Source organism: Gigantopelta aegis, chromosome 5, assembly GCF_016097555.1.
Source record: "Gigantopelta aegis isolate Gae_Host chromosome 5, Gae_host_genome, whole genome shotgun sequence".
Taxonomy (NCBI): domain Eukaryota; kingdom Metazoa; phylum Mollusca; class Gastropoda; order Neomphalida; family Peltospiridae; genus Gigantopelta; species Gigantopelta aegis.
The window spans coordinates 19,716,258-19,735,608 of NC_054703.1; the positions used below are offsets into that span (position 1 = coordinate 19,716,258).

The 19,351-nt window shown below is 39.6% G+C and overlaps 1 protein-coding gene across 1 annotated transcript; it reads left to right on the top strand.

Annotated features, from left to right (window-relative positions):
• Nucleotides 1-2,719: 2,719 nt before the first annotated feature.
• LOC121372994 (loricrin-like) lies at nucleotides 2,720-11,247 on the top strand. The gene is made up of 4 exons (XM_041499434.1): nucleotides 2,720-3,470; nucleotides 8,311-8,409; nucleotides 10,756-11,190; nucleotides 11,222-11,247. The coding sequence occupies exons 1-4, from the start codon at nucleotides 3,278-3,280 to the stop codon at nucleotides 11,245-11,247; spliced, it is 753 nt and encodes a 250-aa protein (XP_041355368.1). The 5' UTR covers nucleotides 2,720-3,277.
• Nucleotides 11,248-19,351: the final 8,104 nt, after the last annotated feature.

Sequence of the window (19,351 nt, forward strand, 5' to 3'; positions counted from 1 at the left end):
AATTTTTGTAATGTAAAAAACGAAGAATGTAAATTGGGCATGAGACAAACATCCAGCGTAATTGCTTGTTGTTATATATAATTATAATTCATTTATAAAGAAAACATTATGAGTTTTGATGTCCATATTTAGTATGGATAAGTCAAGATAACATTTATAAAGATATTTTTTTTAATGTTATTTTATTTTTGAAAAAAAATAATCTTTAGTATTAGAGGCGGTAGTTGTAGCCTATAAGCATTTGCAGGCTTTGTTACCGATCAATCTGACATATTAAATGAATAAAACTTGTGGACTATTCTTTTAAATAAGTTATAAAAATATGTTAACTAGCTGCTGTTCTCGTCGTTATCATTGTACGAATTCGTCATCATGATTATTAACACAATCTCTCTCTCTCTCTCTCTCTCTCTCTCTCTCTCTCTCTCTCTCTCTCTCTCTCTCTCTCTCTCTCTCTCTCTCTCCCCTCTCTCCTCTCTCTCCTTCCCTCCCTCCCTCCCTTCCCTCCCTCCCTCCCTCCATTCTCTCGTCTCTCTCTCTCTCTCTCTCTCTCTCTCTCTCTCACATCTCTCTCCCACATCTCCTCTCTCTCTCTCTCTCTCTCTCTCTCTCTCTCTCTCTCTCTCTCTCTCTCTCTCTCTCTCTCTCTCTCTCTCTCTCTCACCTCTCTCTCTTCCACTCTTCTCTCCCTCTCTCTTTCTCACTCTCTCTCTCTCTCTCTCTCTTCCCTCTCCCTCTCTCCTCTCTCTCTCTTCTCTCTCTCTCTCTCTCTCTCTCTCTCTCTCTCTCTCTCGCTCTTCTCTCTCTCTCTCTCCCACATCTCCCTTTCTCTCTCTCTCTCTCTCTCTCTCTCTCTCTCTCTCTCTCTCTCTCTCTCTCTCTCTCTCTCTCTCTCTCTCTCTCTCTCTCTCTCTCTCTCTCTCTCTCTCTCCATGTACACGTGTGGAATAGTAAGCTATATCTTCACAATCGCACATGTTACCTATTAGAAAGTAAGTATCACTTATGTTAATTTAGCAACAAACTGGATATCATTTACCACGACTTTTGATATGCCAGTTGTATAGATATGTTAATGTTTTCGCCATTATGTGTGCCAAACACTCATCCATAAAAAGCCGTCGTTGTTGAACTTCGATGCAACTAGGAACATATTTATACATATCTATTTTAACAATATATCTACACCAGTGATATTTTAAATAATTAGTCTATCAGGGGAGGATTTATAGGGCACCAGTTGATGGCGAACTGCACCCCACGACACTGTCTTGTCCCTCACGTATATTTGAACCCATCCCAGTTAGCCAGTATTCCGCCTCTTCACACAATATTGGATCTGCGCCTATAGAGTATGTATGCTTATTATTACAAATTTCAGTGTCGAGTTTTAGTTTCGGTGGCTGTCAGCTAAAAAGATGTTTGTTACAAATTTGTAAGAACGGCTACAAACGTGACGCCAGAGGATGCAAGATCTGACTCTGTAACCAATTAGGATTCGGATCCTGTATTATAACCAAAGTCTTTGTACGCAGCTATTGGTTGTCTTACCTGTCCTGGACAGACAGTCTAGATAGCTGAGGTGTGTGCCCAGGACAGCGTGCTTGAACCTTAATTGGACATAAGCACGAAAATAGGTTGTAATTAAATGAAAGGTTATCTTATACCAAACCAATTCCGTTGTGGCATGTCAACGTTTTCACGCTTTTTAAGCATCCGGAGAGCAAAATAGTATAATAAATAAATAAATAATAAAAATAAATTTTATTTGGGGTATTATATAGCCGTTTGAGTGGCCGTTTGATACCATTTATCTAACAACGAGTTGTAAGATAAATGGTATCTAACGGACACGAATGTATTATTCTATTTCTTAAATATCCTAAAAAAACACAAGGTTTTAAGCCGTTGCATTTGTAGCTGACTTACGTGTCACAGACACATGAATGTCAGGTTAACTAAATTTTACAGTCCATCGTGTAGGTTTTCATTGGACGTATAGCATTGGTGACCTGGTCATCACCTAGGAGCAGCCAATTGTATGTCTTGAAATTGTTAACACACGTACATGTATTAACAACCATGTGTAACCTAAATAAGTACCCTTTCTGCAGTAGTCCAAAACGGACGTAGAAAGTGTATGGTTCTTTTTTAAAATGTGCGCCTTGCACTACTTTCTGCAGTATTTCGACCATTCCTTTCTTTAATATATCTTCAAACTACACCATCCAAGCCTTTTTCCTTTTTATACACTTACGTATTTAATTAGAATACATCCAGATACTCCAGTTAAGGGACGAGCTATCTGATACCCCCCCCCCCCCCCACCCCCAGCCTCCGTCTACACCGCTGAGATCATTCGTGTTTTAGGCAGGACACCAAAAAGTGATATTCGCACACACAATTAAATGATATATCATCATCTTACTGAGCAAGTTTATTTTATTCTTTCCCCGGGAAAGAATTAGGAAATGACATGACACAACTCTCACCTTTCTCGGTGGTGTATTAAAATAAAGTTTCTTTTGTTTAACGACAGTGTCCAGACAGTGGTTAAGCGCTAGCATGGTGCGCGGTTGGATCGATCTCCGTCAGTGGGCCCATTGGGCTATTTCTCGTTCCAGCCAGTGCACCACGACTGGTATATCAAAGGCCGTGGTATGTGCTATCTTGTCTATAGGATGGTACATATAAAAGATCCCTTGCTACCAATGGAAAAATTGCCAAATGTTTGACATTCAATAGCCGATGATTAATAAATTAATGTGCTCTAGTGATGTCGTTAAACAAAACAGACTTTAAACAAACTATGTGTTAGTTATAAGTACATTTTAAAAACGTTTCTGTCTTCAAGCGCAGATTTAGGAGGAGGGCCAAGGGGTTGTGTAATTTTTTTTTTCTATTTTTTTTTTTTTTTTTTTCCTTTTTGTATAAGGTGAGGAATCACTTTATCAATGTCACCAGCTCACATTACATTAATGTCAAGGAAGTCCTCCCCGACAAACACCTAGATCCGCGCCTGGTCTCCTCTCCCTTCGTTGGGTACAGCCTTGTTAATGCATGTTCTGTAAAATATAGTTTTTCTAGTCATAGGCATCGGAAGAATGATGTCATCAACTGGGGGCGGGATGGAAGCATTAATTCGCCTTTCAGATGGGGAGTGGGTTGCGGCAATGTATAATTTTTAAAGTTGGGGCAGTGCCGCCGCCCCCCCCCCCCCCCCTATTCCACCACACCAACTTCCGACGTCTATGTTAGCATATATTAAACTATAAGCATGTTTTGTTTATCTTCATCACTTTCTGTCGTTTTCTCATTCTCTGTGAATTCTTCACTCTTTGAAGGCGTAGGTAACTCGGTACAATGTCCGCTCCTAAACTGCGGATTCGTACCGTGTCCAAATGGCGTCATGACGGACATGCGCGGTTGTGGAACCTGTATGTGTAAACCCACATATCGACCAATCATGCGTGAGTATTTACGATACCGGTTAAATATAGTATAAATAGGTTAAATATAGTAACAAATGTAAGCGGATGGGTGAATCGGGAGGGGGGGGGGGGGGGGGGGGGGAGAGAGAGAGAGAGGCTTTTCTGAGTTTCTCGATTTTGAGTGAGTAAATGATCAATCAATCAATCAATCAATGGAAACATTGATCTCGTATTTAATATGATTATGGGCTCATCTTCACTAGATGCGGCGCATGCGTACATTTCTGCCCGACCGTCTGATGCGTCTGCGACTTGCGTTATGTGCAACTTTCTGCTGGCAGTTTGTAGTCTAAGTTGAACATTAGTGCAGATGATTTCATTGGAACAAATTTTGTCTACTCTTTTTTGCTACACAAGCGCAGCGTCCAGTGTAAATGAGCTATTATGGATGTCTTCAACTTTAAAATTAGACATTATGGTTTCTTTGCCATGTTTTAATCACTTTCCGGTTTGTTTTGTTTCAACATTAACATAGTCAGATACGTTTTCATGGCTGCCATTGCTATGGTGGCTTGCAGAAAACATATCTACAACTACTGACGTCATATGTATTTTATGTTAAGTTTTCTTACTTCATTCTTGGTGCACTTTCCGTATATGCCCGATGCACGTGTTTATTATCCTAGTAATGTGCAATCTTGGCAACAATGCTTAATAGCTTCTAAATAAAACGGGGTTTTTGTAGGCGGGTTTTTTGGGTTTTTTTTAGAATAGCCATGTTAAATATTAAAATGACAATACCGTTTTTCTTAACTAGTGTTGTATTTAGAAGATTGAAAGCATTGTTGCCAAGATTCTATTCAGAATTTCACAAACCTCATTTTTCTATATTTTCTTGTATGCTAATAATATACCGTATCATTACTGTTATCCTTTAACAAACTGACTGTCGAGTTACCGCTGTCTCTTATAATCGCACGTTTTGGGGTTTCTCTTTACTTCGGCAACCGTTCTTACTTTCTTTATCAGCATGTCCGACTTTGTAACCATTGTAAAATGTTTACGGCTAAACGAGATTTAATTTTTAAAAAATTAAATCAAAATTGCAACACATTCACCGACGTGTAATTTGAGATTGGTCAGCACAGTTATGTTTAAATAGATAGTTTTGACTGACAGAGACTACTCCCGAACGTAAATACCGTACTTTCTTAAATAAATTAATTCATGAAACTGCTGAAGACACACACACCTAGCGACAAGACTGTTGTATAGCCTCTATTAGAAACATACTTATCTGATCCTCCACCTCAGTGTGAGCACTGTCAGTGTCTTCTGACTGTGCGACACATTTTGGTGGAGTGTACCCATCTGAAAGCAATTCGAAAAGATATATTTGGACTACGAACTGTGATGGAATCCTTTCGATTCCATCCAGAACTTATTTTACAATTTTTACGTGATACTGAATTTTATTCAAAATTTTAATTATATATATATATCTGTGATATTTGCATTTTTTACACAGTCCTTTACACTGTGTTTTTAATTAACTGTTGAATTTTTATACTGATGATGCGCGTTACGCTCCAGTCGCTTGCAACAAAGGCCCTTTGTTACTACTGAATTGTGGAGTAGTTGTCGACTTGTTATTTTATTGTTTCACGTTAATAAAGTTTTCTATTACTATTATTGTTCGTCAGATTGTGTGCAGTCGTCTCCTTTTACAGAAAAGAAAATGTACAATATGTTTTGTGCTCAACAAAAATATTCACGAACATGTTAAAACGGCACCTTAATAAAGTTTTGAAATTAAATTTGCAAGTAATATGCATGTGTTTGTGTATATATCACTGTGTACGAATGGAAGTACATTAATGTAACTAAATGACTAGCTGCGATTTCTATACCGCTAGCTGTATTATTAACTACGACTTATGCAGTAGTTAATAATGAAACTAAGGATACAGAAATTCACTTCCTCGCCTAACGATAAGGTATCTACTGTCTGACTCGCAAACAAATCGGAACAGCGAGTCCAGTGTCATTGTCAGACGGATATAGTGTCACGGACACAATTTCATGTGTAATTTAATAGTTACGATCGGCTATCTACCTGCATTTATTAATATTATGCACAACCACTGCAAGTGTCCCTCACTTTTCAGATAGTTTGCTTTATATATAAATATAAAAGTGTGGCCCCCTCCCTACACTTTTTAGATACATATAAAAGTGTGGCCCCCTCCCTACACTGTGTGGTGTGTGTGTGTGTGTGTGTGTGTGTGTGTGTGTGTGTGTGTGCGCGCGCGTATATCCCTCCGCCTTGCCACCTTCATACGCCACTGGTATATGTACATAAATAAAACTTTTTTTTTCAAATGTGCGTGTTATAGTTTGGGTTATATTTCTGGTTGTCCGTGTGTACTGTGTGGGCTTGTTTTGTAGGCTATTGTTTATTTAGGGGCAGATTTATCATGCAAGACTAATATAAATATGTTCACACAGATATTTTGATGTAAACAAAACAAATACTGTTACTATAGGTAGATGTTTTTAGGTTAAACTATATATTTAGCTGTTATTACAGCAAAATTTACATTATATAATGCAATGTATATAGGCCTAATCAATTTACAGCAAACGAAATATTTAGTGAAACAGGCGCATGTGCAGGAAATTGTGTAACTGGCTAGTGGTATTTTTAGGGGAGGGGTCGGGTCATACAATGAAGAAAAACAAAACAAACATAATATAGCACGTGGTGAAGGGGACTGTTCTGATCGGAATATTACATATAGTCCGTCCCATCCTACAAAAATGTTGTTTTTGTAAATAATTTAAGTTTGGTTTCACGTAAAAATAAAAATAAAAGTTTTTTGTAAATAATAAAAATAAAAGTTTTTTGTAAATAATAAAAATATACTATTTTTGTGTGTAATTTAGAAAACAAGCGGCTCAGAAATAAATAACTTGTAAATTCCATAGTATGAAAAAATGCGTTCCCTGTGAGACGCAGGCCCGTACGCCGTACGCACCCCCACATAGTCTGTCGTGGTCCATCCTTGGATGTGTGAAAAAAATAAAAATAGGCCGACGATGTGACAAATTTACTTCCCAGAATGCAGGAAAATGTATCTCCTGCTTTCTAGATTTAATTTTTTTTTTAGGGGGCATGCCCCCCCCCCTAATAACTCCGGCCCTTTGGGCCATCTATTACGCACCCCCATATAAATTTCTGCGTTCGGGTCTGCCGCACTATAAACATAATGTTTCTATTATCTATTACAACGGTGTTACTGTCACACACAATTCATTAAAACTGCAGTTGTGTTTGTATGTTTAAATGAAATTATGATAATTAATGTGAGGCGAGATTGCAGCTTTGACGCAAAAAAAACAAAAAATATTCCATGCAAGAAAAAAAACCCAATCAGGGTGTGTGACAGCTCGCTAGATTCATCTCCTATATTTAACAAATGATCAGTTATAACAAAACGCAATTCCATCAACTTAATTTTTACCTGTATTATTTTTTATTTTTAAAGCATAGGTGGGGACATTTATGATGCCAGGGATTGGCATGCATACATCTCAGCTGAAGATTCACAAACAACTGTGACCATCGTTTTTCCAGCTGTGGTTTTGTTCCCGTTGTTGGAAGCTCCCTTTTTCGTAAATATTCCTGCAACCTAACCTTTGTAATCTTTTTTGGAAGCACATTTTCATCACTGATCCAGGAATCTTGATAGGCCTCAGATTACAGTTATCTTCCCATTTGGTTGTCGAAAATCCGGAAATTTGACCGCGCAAGTAGTCTGCTGTTTGACTGTGATTATTTCATGGCAGACAGCTATGAAGTGGCAACTGTTTGACTGAAGTGACAGGGGATAGCATGTAGTTTGTAAACATGTGTAACTAGCTGACATTGAAGACTTGTTTGTGGTAATTCCGGCCCATGCAAAAGTAGTGCTTTTTGTGTAAAATGGGTGTACTCCGGCCTGGTTTAGAGGGTGTGTCTGTTTAAACCAATATGCTGGGAGAAAGAGCTGGACAACAGGGGTTGTCCTTTTCAGGGTATGTGTCCCCCATGCAGGCAAAGGTACATACAAAATTTCACGGGCCTGCTGATATTAATAAAAATGTTATAGCCACTAAGGCTATATAGAAACATATAGCGAAATTAATTGTGGTCTGAGGCCATATCATGATCGTCTATGTTTGTTCAAACCTGAACACGCGAGAATAGAGATAGGTTAGGGGACGTAAATTTAATTTTTCGAATTACTAATAGAGGCTATAGGCGCTATCGCCGACTACTGACTAAACTTTGGGCAAAGAAGCGATAGACGTCACGTCTAAGCTCCAGTTTTGCCCCAATTAGAACTTGTATACTACCAACTGTCACGACGAAGTTAGCCAAATTGTCGATCTCTCAACTTCTTCAACTGTGCAGTTGTTAGTCTGAGCGCTCTTACAACTCAATTCTCGTCGTATGAAACTCCAACGACCGATTAGTTGTTAATCTGAGCGCATTATCTGTCATATTGCTAAACCTTTGGCTTGAATTATCAATTTGGGCCAATGCAACATGTTTCTAAGTTGGAAGTGGGGAAATTACAACGCAAAAGTCGAGTTGGCCAACTTCGTCGTGAAGTTGATAGTCTGTACCTAGCACAACATCGACAAAACCGTCTCGTCGGCTGGTGTGTGTGTAAGTTAACATGTTCAGTTCACCGCCGTCTCGGCCGTCGAGGCGGCGTTAATTGTAGGTGTGCACTAAATAAAATACATCATGGCGTCGTATATATTTCAATATATGCGTATTATGGATGCGTTTCCTATGGACAATGTGAAATTTAACCACAATTCCTTGCAGTTGTGCCTGTTAAATGTGAATCTCTCAAATGCACGACGAAATGCACGGGTGGACGACAGCGAGACAATCGAGGCTGTGAGACCTGCAAGTGCAAGCAAAGTAATTTTATTTAGAAAAATAACAGCCGGGTTTGTGTAGGACAAATATTATCGAGACTTTGTCATTGCAATATTTTTTTTAATTATTATTATTATTTAAAAAAAATAAGAATTGTGATATTCATTGTTAGCAATATTAAATATCTCCAAAAGAGTTAATTATTATTGAGATCGTGTGTTACCGGTGCCGTCAAATATCACCACTATTACTACTGCAACTACTACTACTTCTACTACTATTAGACCTACCACCACTATTACTACTGCAACTACTACTACTTCTACTACTATTAAACCTACCACCACTATTACTACTACTACTACTACTACTATTAAACCTACCACCACTATTACTACTGCAACTACTACTACTTCTACTACTATTAAACCTACCACCACTATTACTACTGCAACTACTACTACTTCTACTACTATTAAACCTACCACCACTACTACTACTACTACTACTACTACTACTACTATTAAACCTACCACCACTATTACTACTGCAACTACTACTACTTCTACTACTATTAAACCTACCACCACTACTACTACTACTACTATTACTACTACTACTACTATTAAACCTACCACCACTACTACTACTACTACTATTACTACTACTACTACTATTACACCTACCACCACTACTACTACTACTACTACTACCACTATTATTATACTACTACTACTACCACTGCTACTACTACCACCACCACCACCACCACCACCACTACTATTACTACTACTATTACTACTACTACTACTACTACTACTACTACTACCACCACCATTACTACTACTACTACTACTACTATTAATGTACTACTACTACTATCAATACTAGATACAAAAACTACTATTAGCCTACAACTTGTAGAAGGTAATAATAGTGTACTCATGTTACTACTGATTATATAACGGATAGATTAATACACGGATAGATTAATACACGGATAGATTAATACATGGATAGATTAAGACACTGGTAGATTAATACATGGGTAGATTATTACATGGATAGATTAATACATGGATATATTTAATACATGGGTAGATTAATACACGGATAGATTTAATACATGGGTAGATTAATACACGGATACATTTAATACATGGGTAGATTAATGCATGGATAGATTAATGCATGGATAGATTAATACACGGATAGATTAATGCAGGGATAGATTAATACACGGATAGATTAATACACGGATAGATTTAATACATGGGTAGATTAATACACGGATAGATTTAATACATGGGTAGAAATATGCATGGATAGATTAATACACGGATAGATTCATACACGGATAGATTAATACATACAGACGTTTCCATGTAAACCTAATTATGTTTCAACTATAACAGCTGTTTTATCATTATCTGTCATATTGCTAAACCTTTGGCTTGAATGATCAATTTGGGCCAATACAACATGTTTCTAGTAGCCCTGCAGTTTCTAGCTCAAAGTATATTTTCTATGAAACAGAAAAGGTACGGAATTGTTTTGTTTTTTGTACTCTTAAAATGTATATTGTATATACATTGTACTGTAATACCATATTGCCTCTCCCCGATTCTAAATCCATTTATTATTTGTATCATTGGAAGTCAGCGATGGCCTCTAAATAACATGTGATCAATTGAGATAACCATAGTTAAACATGGGACATTTGTACGGTTACAGTTAACTGTATATTAGTGTTCAGCTGTAAAAGTCTCACACATTTCACTTCGGGACTGTAAAACTTCTGTATTGAATACTTTTTTTGCAGTTCAGCTTGATGAAATGGAATCACCAGATACTTACTCGTTCAATGTTTTCAGTCACCAGATACTTACTCGTTCAATGTTTTCAGTTACCAGATCCCTACTCGTTCAATGTTTTCAATCACCAGATCCTTACTCGTTCAATGTTTCCAATCACAGATACTTACTCGTTCAATGTTTTCAATCACCAGATACTTACTCGTTCAATGTTTCCAGTCACCAGATACTTACTCGTTCAATGTTTTCAATCACCAGATACTTACTAGTTCAGTGTTTTCAATCACCAGATACTTACTAGTTCAATGTTTTCAGTCACCAGATACTTACTCGTTCAATATTTTCAGTCACCAGATCCTTACTCGTTCAATGTTTTCAATCACCAGATCCTTACTCGTTCAATGTTTCCAATCACAGATACTTACTCGTTCAATGTTTCCAGTCACCAGATACTTACTCGTTCAATGTTTCCAATCACCAGATACTTACTCGTTCAATGTTTTCAATCACCAGATACTTACTCGTTCAATGTTTTCAATCACCAGATACTTACTCGTTCAATGTTTTGTTGCAGGTGGATTCGGCAACACGATGGGCATGAACATGATGGGGATGAACAACATGGGCATGGGCAATATGGGAATGGGCAACATGATGGGAATGGGCAACATGGGAATGGGCAACATGATGGGAATGGGCAACATGATGGGGATGGGCAACATGGGGATGGGGATGAACCAGGGCAGTTTCCTGCAGTCTCGCTGTCGGTTCCGGCCGTGCAGACTGACCTGTCCCATGGGATACCAGATCGATCAAGTCGGCTGTAAGAAGTGCGCATGTCGGCAGTCTTTTGGAGGAGGGGGATTCAACATGGGGGGAATGAACATGATGGGCGGATTTGGACGGGGTAAGGGTATGGGCGGATTTGGGAGAGGTATGAATGGTATGGGCGGATTTGGGGGCGGCATGATGGGTGGATTCGGGGGAGGTATGGGTGGATTCGGGGGAAGTATGGGCGGTATGGGTGGATTCGGGGGAAGTATGGGTGGATTCGGGGGAGGCATGATGGGTATGGGCGGAATGAACATGGGCGGGTTCCGGTTCCCCTCAGGATTCAACACCGGTTGGACTACTGGAAGATCTGGTTTCAGTAAGTGGTTGTGTTATTGTGTGTACCGACTCTGTGTGGTGTGGTGTGGTGTGGTGTGTGTGTGTGTGTGTGTGTGTGTGTGTGTGTGTGTTGTGTGTGTGTGGAGTGTGTGTGTGGCGTGTGTTTGTGTGTGGTGTGGTGTGTGTGTGGTGTGTATGTGGAGTGGTGTGTGTGTGTGTGGTGTGTGTGTGTGTTTGTTAGTGTATGTGTGTGCGGTGTGTGTTTGTGTGTGTATGGTGTGGGTGGGTGTTTGTGTGTGTGGTGTATTTGTGTGTGTGTATGTATGTGTGTGTGTGGTGTGTGTATGTATGTTTGTGTGGTGCGTGTTTGTGTTTGTGTGGTGTGTGTGTGTGTTAGTGTATGTCTGTGGTGTGTGGGGGGTGCGTGGGTGTGTTTGTGTGTGTGTGGGGGGGGGGGTGTTTGTGTGTGTGGTGTATTTGTGTGTGTTTATACATGTATTTTCGTGTTCGTGTGCGTGTGCTGCCATTTTTATAAGGGGAGAGGGTCCGGCTGGCTTTTGTCATTACTGCATTACTGCTAAACAATTATATAGGGTTGTAAACGAATCACTACACATTTGTACATTGTTGTCAACTACTTCTGAGGGTAGAATGATAGAAATACATGGTAAGAAGGTCTAAGGTTAGCATATTTCCCCCCGGAATATCTCTATCATTTTTGTCCGAATTTGAGGTTTTGCTCTAGTACTAGGATGAGGGCAGTTGCCCACCTCCCCTGTCTCCCCCCCCCCCCCCCCCCCCCCCCGTTGCGTACGCCTATGCCAGCATCTTGTCAAAAAGCGCGCACGTGTAAAACGGCCCTTAGACTGGTGGATAACCCATGTTCTGCCGTGTCGGTAATAAAACATTGCTTTCTCTTCCAGTGGTGGCGCCGTGCCCTATGGGTATTCGCAAAGTGCCGTGTCCAAAATCTCCGTGTCTTCAGGCCAAGTGCCGCAGATCGCCATTTGCAACTTGTGTGTAAGTATATTTTAAGGGGGGTGGGAGTTAGCTCAGTCGGTTGAGTGCTCGCTTGAGGTGCTTGCGTCGCAGGATCGAACCACCTCGAATCAACTGATTGGGTTCTTCTCGTTCTAACCGGTTCACCGCAACTCGTCAAAGGCCGTGGTATGTGTTTTCTTGTCTGTGGAGAAAGTGCATATAAAAGATCCCTTGCTGCTATTGGGAAAATATAGCGGGTTTTCTGTGATGACTACGAGTCATAATTATCAAATGTTTGACATCCAATAGCCGATGATTAATTTATCAATGTGCTCCTATGGTGTCGTTAAACAAAACAGACTTTAGTATATTTTAAACCACTCTCGCCTGGGCTGTGATGTGACACAAAGGTCATGGTATGTACTGTCCTGAAGATAAGTGCATATAAACTATCGGTCTGATTAGTCTCTGTGGCGGCGGCATGGTTTCTTTATATATCTCTCGACCAAGTGTTGATACCAAATAGTTGTAGAATAAAATGTACCGGTCTTGTTAAACAAATACTCAGATATTGCCAGCTTCTTGGATGCAACATATGAACAGCGTTCAAGAAAATCAAGGCAAATCCAATTATGTTCGTACTGTCAACATAATTATATATAAAAATCAACATCCACTGAGAGGATTCGAACCATGAATTTTCAGTACCTGTGAGTGTCCAGCACTCTACCAAATGAGCTGTATGGAACACTCCCACTAGTAACTGCCGGTGCCGAATCCAGGAATTCCATTTAGGGTGGGGGCAATGACATGAGGCGGAATGGCAAGGGAACTTTGGGGGAGGTTTGGAGGAGAATCGTAAAAATTTTAAAATTAATATATATAATTATAACTGTCGCCCCTGCCCCCCCCCCCCCCAGATCCGCCTCTGACTGCCAGTAGGAGCAGTTTATTCCAACACTACTACATGTATACCCCCCCCCTTTCAAGTGACCCCCCCCCCCCTTCAAGTGAACTGTTACGGGTTCTGTATTCTTGTATTAAGGACACACTGTCCCATGTCGGCTCCAAATGTTACGGACAAAACAACCTCTACTGAGGGGATTCGAACATCGGACGTTCAGCACCAAATGAGCTAACAGGCAAGTTGCTACTAGCTACTGCCAGTAGGATCACTTTATACCAACACTACAAAACTAGGTTAAATTAGTTAAAATCACATTTCATGTATTTCATTTTACATTTGGGGCGGGACGTAGCCAGTGGTAAAGCGCTCACTTGATGCGCGGCCGGTTTAGGATCGATCCCCGTCGATGAGCCCATTGGGCTATTTCTCTTTCCAGCCAGTGCACGACGACTGGTATATCAAAGGCCGTGGTATGTGCTATCCTGTCTGTGGGATGGTGCATATAAAAGATCCTTTGCTACTAATGGAACAATATCTCTAAGACTATATATGTCAAAATTACCAAATGTTTGACATTCAATAGCCTATGATTAATAAATCTATGTGCTCTAGTGGTGTCGTTAAACAAAACAAACTTCATAACTTTCATTTCACATTTAATATGTTTCTTCATATTTGTATCGCTATATCCGCTGAAAGTTTACTGGTGGGCCTGGTGGCTCCCATTATAAATCCCGAGAACATGATGCGCTATAGGCCCAAGAGGTAATAATTCACGTCGTGACGTAGGTCCACCCACCGGCGGCTGTTTCTGGACTACCGGGATGACCTGCTAAGAACATGTTCTCCCCTCATTGCGCCGCAGGATGTTCACGTTAACGGCGAAATCGGCCGAATCTTTCACTAAATAGCCGCCTGAACTGTTTTAAATGTTTACTAAATTTGTCCCCACTCACCTTTTTGTTTTGTCCGAGTGACCTTTGACCTAGATCTGAAAACGGAACGGGATTTAACTCAGTCGGTTGAGTGTTCGTTAGCTCGAGTACTATGACTTTAAGAGAGCTAGATGGACATTTCGAAGGTTCTACATTTGGACCTTCCAAATGTCCGTCTAGCTCTCTTACAGTTAGAGTACTCGGGCTAACTGTTCGCCTGAGGTGCTCGCGTCGCAGGATCGAACCACCTCGGAGAATCCATTCAAATGATTTTTTTTATTGATTTTTTTTGTCATTGCAACAAGTGCACTCAACTGGTCAAAGGCCATGGTGTGTGCTTTCCTGTCTGTGAGAAAGTGCATATAAGATCCATTGCTACTAATGGAATAAAGTTGCGGGTTTCCTCTGATGACTACGTTACCAAATGTTTGACATCCAATAGCCGATTATTAATGAATCAATGTGCTCTAGCAGTGTCGTTAAACAAAACAAGCTTTAAACTTTAGATTTTTAGATTTGAAAACCGCGGTTCTGGGTGCGACTGTGGCGTGCTGTCAAAGAGAGACTTTGCCACGGCTACGTTCAGCTTGCCGTTTTTCCGTAAAACTATTTACAAGTTATTTGGACTGGTTCCTGAAGTGACGTCACCTTTAGGTAACACGCATGACACCTGTACATTTTCGTTGATGACGTAATTTCAATTTATTACTCATATCGTTACAAATATCTTGGTACATATCAAAGTGATACGTCCCACTAGAATACCAAGCGGGACGTAACACTTTTGACGTCACACGATGACGTCATCAGTTAGCGCACTACAACCTTACAGGGACGTCAACGAAACGAGATGAGTGATATAAATTTAGATCGATTATGGATAATAAATAGGATATTTAACTCGCTACCATTTCGTATCATGTTTATGTCCCTCGTGAAATAATTTTCATTGTCACTCCCTAAAGCTCGTGACAATTGAAAATTATTTCACTCGGGACATAAACATGATACGAAATGGAAGCTCGTTTAATATCCTATAAGTAACGTTTTCGTGAGAGCAAGTACCCAGTCACATACCACAGTTATTTTGCTATATAATTCTAAATAGCATTAGTGGCTATAACACATTTATAAATATCAGTAAGCCCGTGGATTTTTGTTAATGCACCTTTGCCTGCCCGGAGGCAACATCTTCTAAAAAGGACAACCCTTGTTGTTCAGGTCATTGTCAAAGGATATTGGTTTAAACAAACATAGCCACTAAACCTGGTTGGAGTACACTTAGTTTGACTAGACTATACACCCAATCTAATTAAAATTAGCTCCACTGTTAAACGTGGATCTAACAGCAGCCCGTTGGAGCTCATGTCCAGTTGACCTTTCATTCGACAAATCAAAACCTTACTTATAAAATCATGCCAGTACTTTGAAAAGAATTTGAAAACATTCGGGATTATGCCGAGGGTATTCGAAATTATTTGGGTGAATTACGAAGTATGCCGGAAACTAATTGCAATATAAAATGTTATATAAAATTCGTTTCAAGACGAAACAAAAAACCGTGATGGTACAGCCATAAAATCTGTTTATACTAGTATACAATCCAGAGTTTATTACTGCACTTTCCCCCTTTTTTTCAATGTTGAAATAGACCAACAAGTTCACCTATTGCATAAGTAGTCTCGCCCAATATTTTTAGAATTTGTATGCTCCCGAATAACACTATAAAATGCGAAGTGTAATTGGTCAATATTAAAATGGTTATTTTAAAGATGAAATGTCACCTGGACATGGGGAGTCCACGCAATGCTGTTAGATCTACTGGTAGACCCAGTAGAGCTAATTTTAATCAGATTGCCATTTTACACTAAAGGCATTACATTTGCATGTGCTGGAATAACCATAAAGAAGTCTTCAATGTTAACACGTTACTCATATTTACAAACTACATGCTCTTCCCTGTCAACTTCAGTCTAATAATCGCCATTATAAACGTGTCTGCCATAACATAATCACAGTCAAACAGCAGACTACTTGTGCGGTTATATTTCCAACAAAATGGGAAGATAACTGTGCTCTGAGACCATCCGAGGTCAATTTCCTGATCAGGAGGAAGAGTGTTATCCAATAGTTTGACTTGTGCCATCGTGTTATATATGGGCGCAGAGCATAGTTTAGTTATCATCTTCCAGTTTGTTTGGTTGACCAAAATCCGGAAATATATCTGTTCAAGTAGTCTGCTGTTTGATTGCGACTTGTTCATCGCAGATAACTTTGAAATAGCAAGCAACTATTGGACTGAAGTTGACGGGAGAGAGGTTGTAGTTTGCAAATATGTGTAACTTGTTGACACTGACGACTTTGTTATGATATTTTTAACCCATGTAAATGTAATAGGTTGTGCGTAAAATGTGTGCCAGGTTTAGTGGGTGTGGTTTTTAAAACCAATATCCTGGGAAAAAGAGCTGGACAACAAAGGTTGTCCTTTTTAAAACATCCAGGCGTTACTGATATTTAAAAACAATTTTATAGTAATTAACGTACATAGAAACATATAGCGTATAGCAAACAAATCATTGTTAACATGTTTGCAACCCTATATAGGATTGCAAACAAATCACTATGCATCTGTACATGGATCACAACTAATTTTGAAGGTATAATGATGGAAATACATGGTAAAAAGGTCTCAGGTTAGCACATTTCTCCCGAATATCTGTATAATTTTTGCCCGAATTTGAGGTTTTACGCTTATGATAGGATCTTCTCTAGATAAATAAACTTAGGCCGAGTACTCTAACCTTAAGAAAGCAAGATGGACACTTGAATAATTATAATAACTGTCTAAATGTCCGTCTTGCTCTCTTACGGTTAGAGTAGGCCTACTCGGGCTAAGTTTAAACTATGACCCATTTTCGGACGTTCTACTGGGCCAATTGGCCTGTCGCTCTCCTTCAGTTCGGTACGACTTTAACTGTTCACTTTTATCTTTCAGAGAGAGTTATTGCGGTGGATGTCACGCCGCTTTCTATCTCAAACGAAGAAGAATATTCTGTTGATGACGTCACTATCGAGAACAGAATCTGGAACTAATATATTTCTGTAATGTGTTGATAAATGCTTGGGCGAATTGCAGCTGAAACGTGCACATTGATTGGTCGTTCGCTACTTCAAGATTAGACAAGTAAAACGACACGTCATTTGATGAAATGATGCTGCTGCTAACATCTCCGTCTTCTGTGTATTGAGGAATTGACTTTGATCAGAAATCGTACTCGTTATACCGGTTGTTTATATCTTTAATTATTGTGTTTGTTTTATATATGTTACCTACATGTATTTTAAATAAAACTAAGTGGAATTTAATGTTTTCTGTTTTCTGTTGGTGGAGAGAGACAGACAGACAGACAGACAGACGAAAAGAGAGTCAGAGAGAGAGGGAGGGAGAGACGCAGATAAAGAGACGGAGATAGAGACAGACAGACGGAAAGAGAGAGATTAGTGGACACATTTAGCGGGTTTTCTCTCCAAGACTGTCTTATTTACCAAATGATTGACATCCAATAGCCGATGATTAATAAAATCAATGTTCTCTAGTGGTGTTGTTAAACAAAATAAATTTTATATATTTTCCTGTTGCTCCATAACAACATGCTTCACAGCCAATATGGGTTGCGTCACCACACCCCCCAATATAAACCCCTGGCTGTCGTAAAGGTCATGGCCATTGTTACGACCAAAACGGCTGTGGCAATGCAAAAAAACCCACCCAAAACCACAACGAAAACAGAGCTAGGGCCATATGGACAATCCCCCCCCCCCCTCACACACACGTACACACACACATACACACGTCACACCTCGTTTTCCCCTACCACGTTATATACTTTCATGTTGCCTTCACAGACAATGTGGTCCCCCCCCCCCCCCCCCCATAAAATCCTGGCTATGCCAACGTGTACCATCACTTTTGTAACTGGATGAATCGTGGTCTGCTTAAAAATACACTCAAACGTCCAGCTTTAAACCCAGCACTAATATTACGAGTGGTTTGGGTGGTCTTTACAACCGGAATTCATTTGCGTTCGTTAAGTCCAACCCAAGGGATATCTGTCCCATTATTAACGGTTTTGTCACAATTGCCCCAAGGTCGACGATTGTCCGACTCGGGCAGGAGCACCACAGTGATGTTACAGGGTAATGAATTCGTTAATCTGCATTTTCCAATAAAAAGGTAAGGAATGTCTATTCTTTAATGCTACCCAGGTACATATTTTAAACATCGGGTATTGGGTGCAAAGAGAGAATAATCGTGACACTTGATCTAGCGCATGCGTGTTAAAGAATAAACTCAGGGAGCCATCAAGTAATCTCGATATCATTGTTAAAGTTTAACGAAACCACTAGAGCACATTGATTTATTCATCTTTGGCTATTGAATGTTAAACATTGACATATAGTCTTAGAGAGAAAAACCCGCTACATTTTTCTATTAGTAGTAACTTAATATGCACCATCCCACAGACAGAATAACAAATACTGTGTTCCAACGACGGGGATTGATCCTAAGCCGACCAATGGGCTACGATCGGGCTCGATAGGGTTGTTTGTCCAATTATCACTTTAAAAACGTTTATTTTGTTTAACGACACCATTAGAGCACATTGATTTATTAATCATCGGCTATTTGATGTAAAACATTTGGTAATTCTGACAGGAAGTCATCAAAGGAAACCCGCTTTTTTTTTTGGGGGGGGGGGTCAAATCTTTAAAATCCTGTTTCTTTTATTTTCTTTTTTTTCTGAACTGATTTAGCACAGTGGTCAAACAATCGCCTGTGGAGAAATTGGTCATAGGGCTGATCGCTACGATCTGATATCTTCTCGCCCTAACCAACGCCCAACGACCGGTACATCAAACGCCGTGATATGTGCTATCCTGTTTATGGGAAATTGCATATAAAAGATCCCTTGTTGCTTCACGGTAGGAGTAATCTATATGGCGGGGAAGACATTGTTTTCTCTCTCGTTCAAGGCCAAGTGTCGAAATAACCGTGTTATACATCACGTTACCTGAATTTAATGTATCATCGAGCTAGTGTCGTTGAACAAACGTTATCTTTCTTTTCTTAGCCTTGACAGTTTAGCAAAGATTTTAGCAAAACGTAACAGCAATGTCAGTGTTAAGTTAGCATCATTCAACACTGCTTAAATAAAGTTTTCACTCTGTGAACCCCC

What these genes read in the sequence shown, in the direction of transcription:
- LOC121372994 (XM_041499434.1), top strand. Translation starts at nt 3,278, where the DNA reads ATGTTTTGTTTATCTTCATCACTTTCTGTCGTTTTCTCATTCTCTGTG. An exon ending in CACATATCGACCAATCATGC is followed by an intron (nt 3,471 to 8,310) that starts GTGAGTATTTAC and finishes AATTCCTTGCAG; the next exon opens with TTGTGCCTGTTAAATGTGAA. An exon ending in GACCTGCAAGTGCAAGCAAA is followed by an intron (nt 8,410 to 10,755) that starts GTAATTTTATTT and finishes GTTTTGTTGCAG; the next exon opens with GTGGATTCGGCAACACGATG.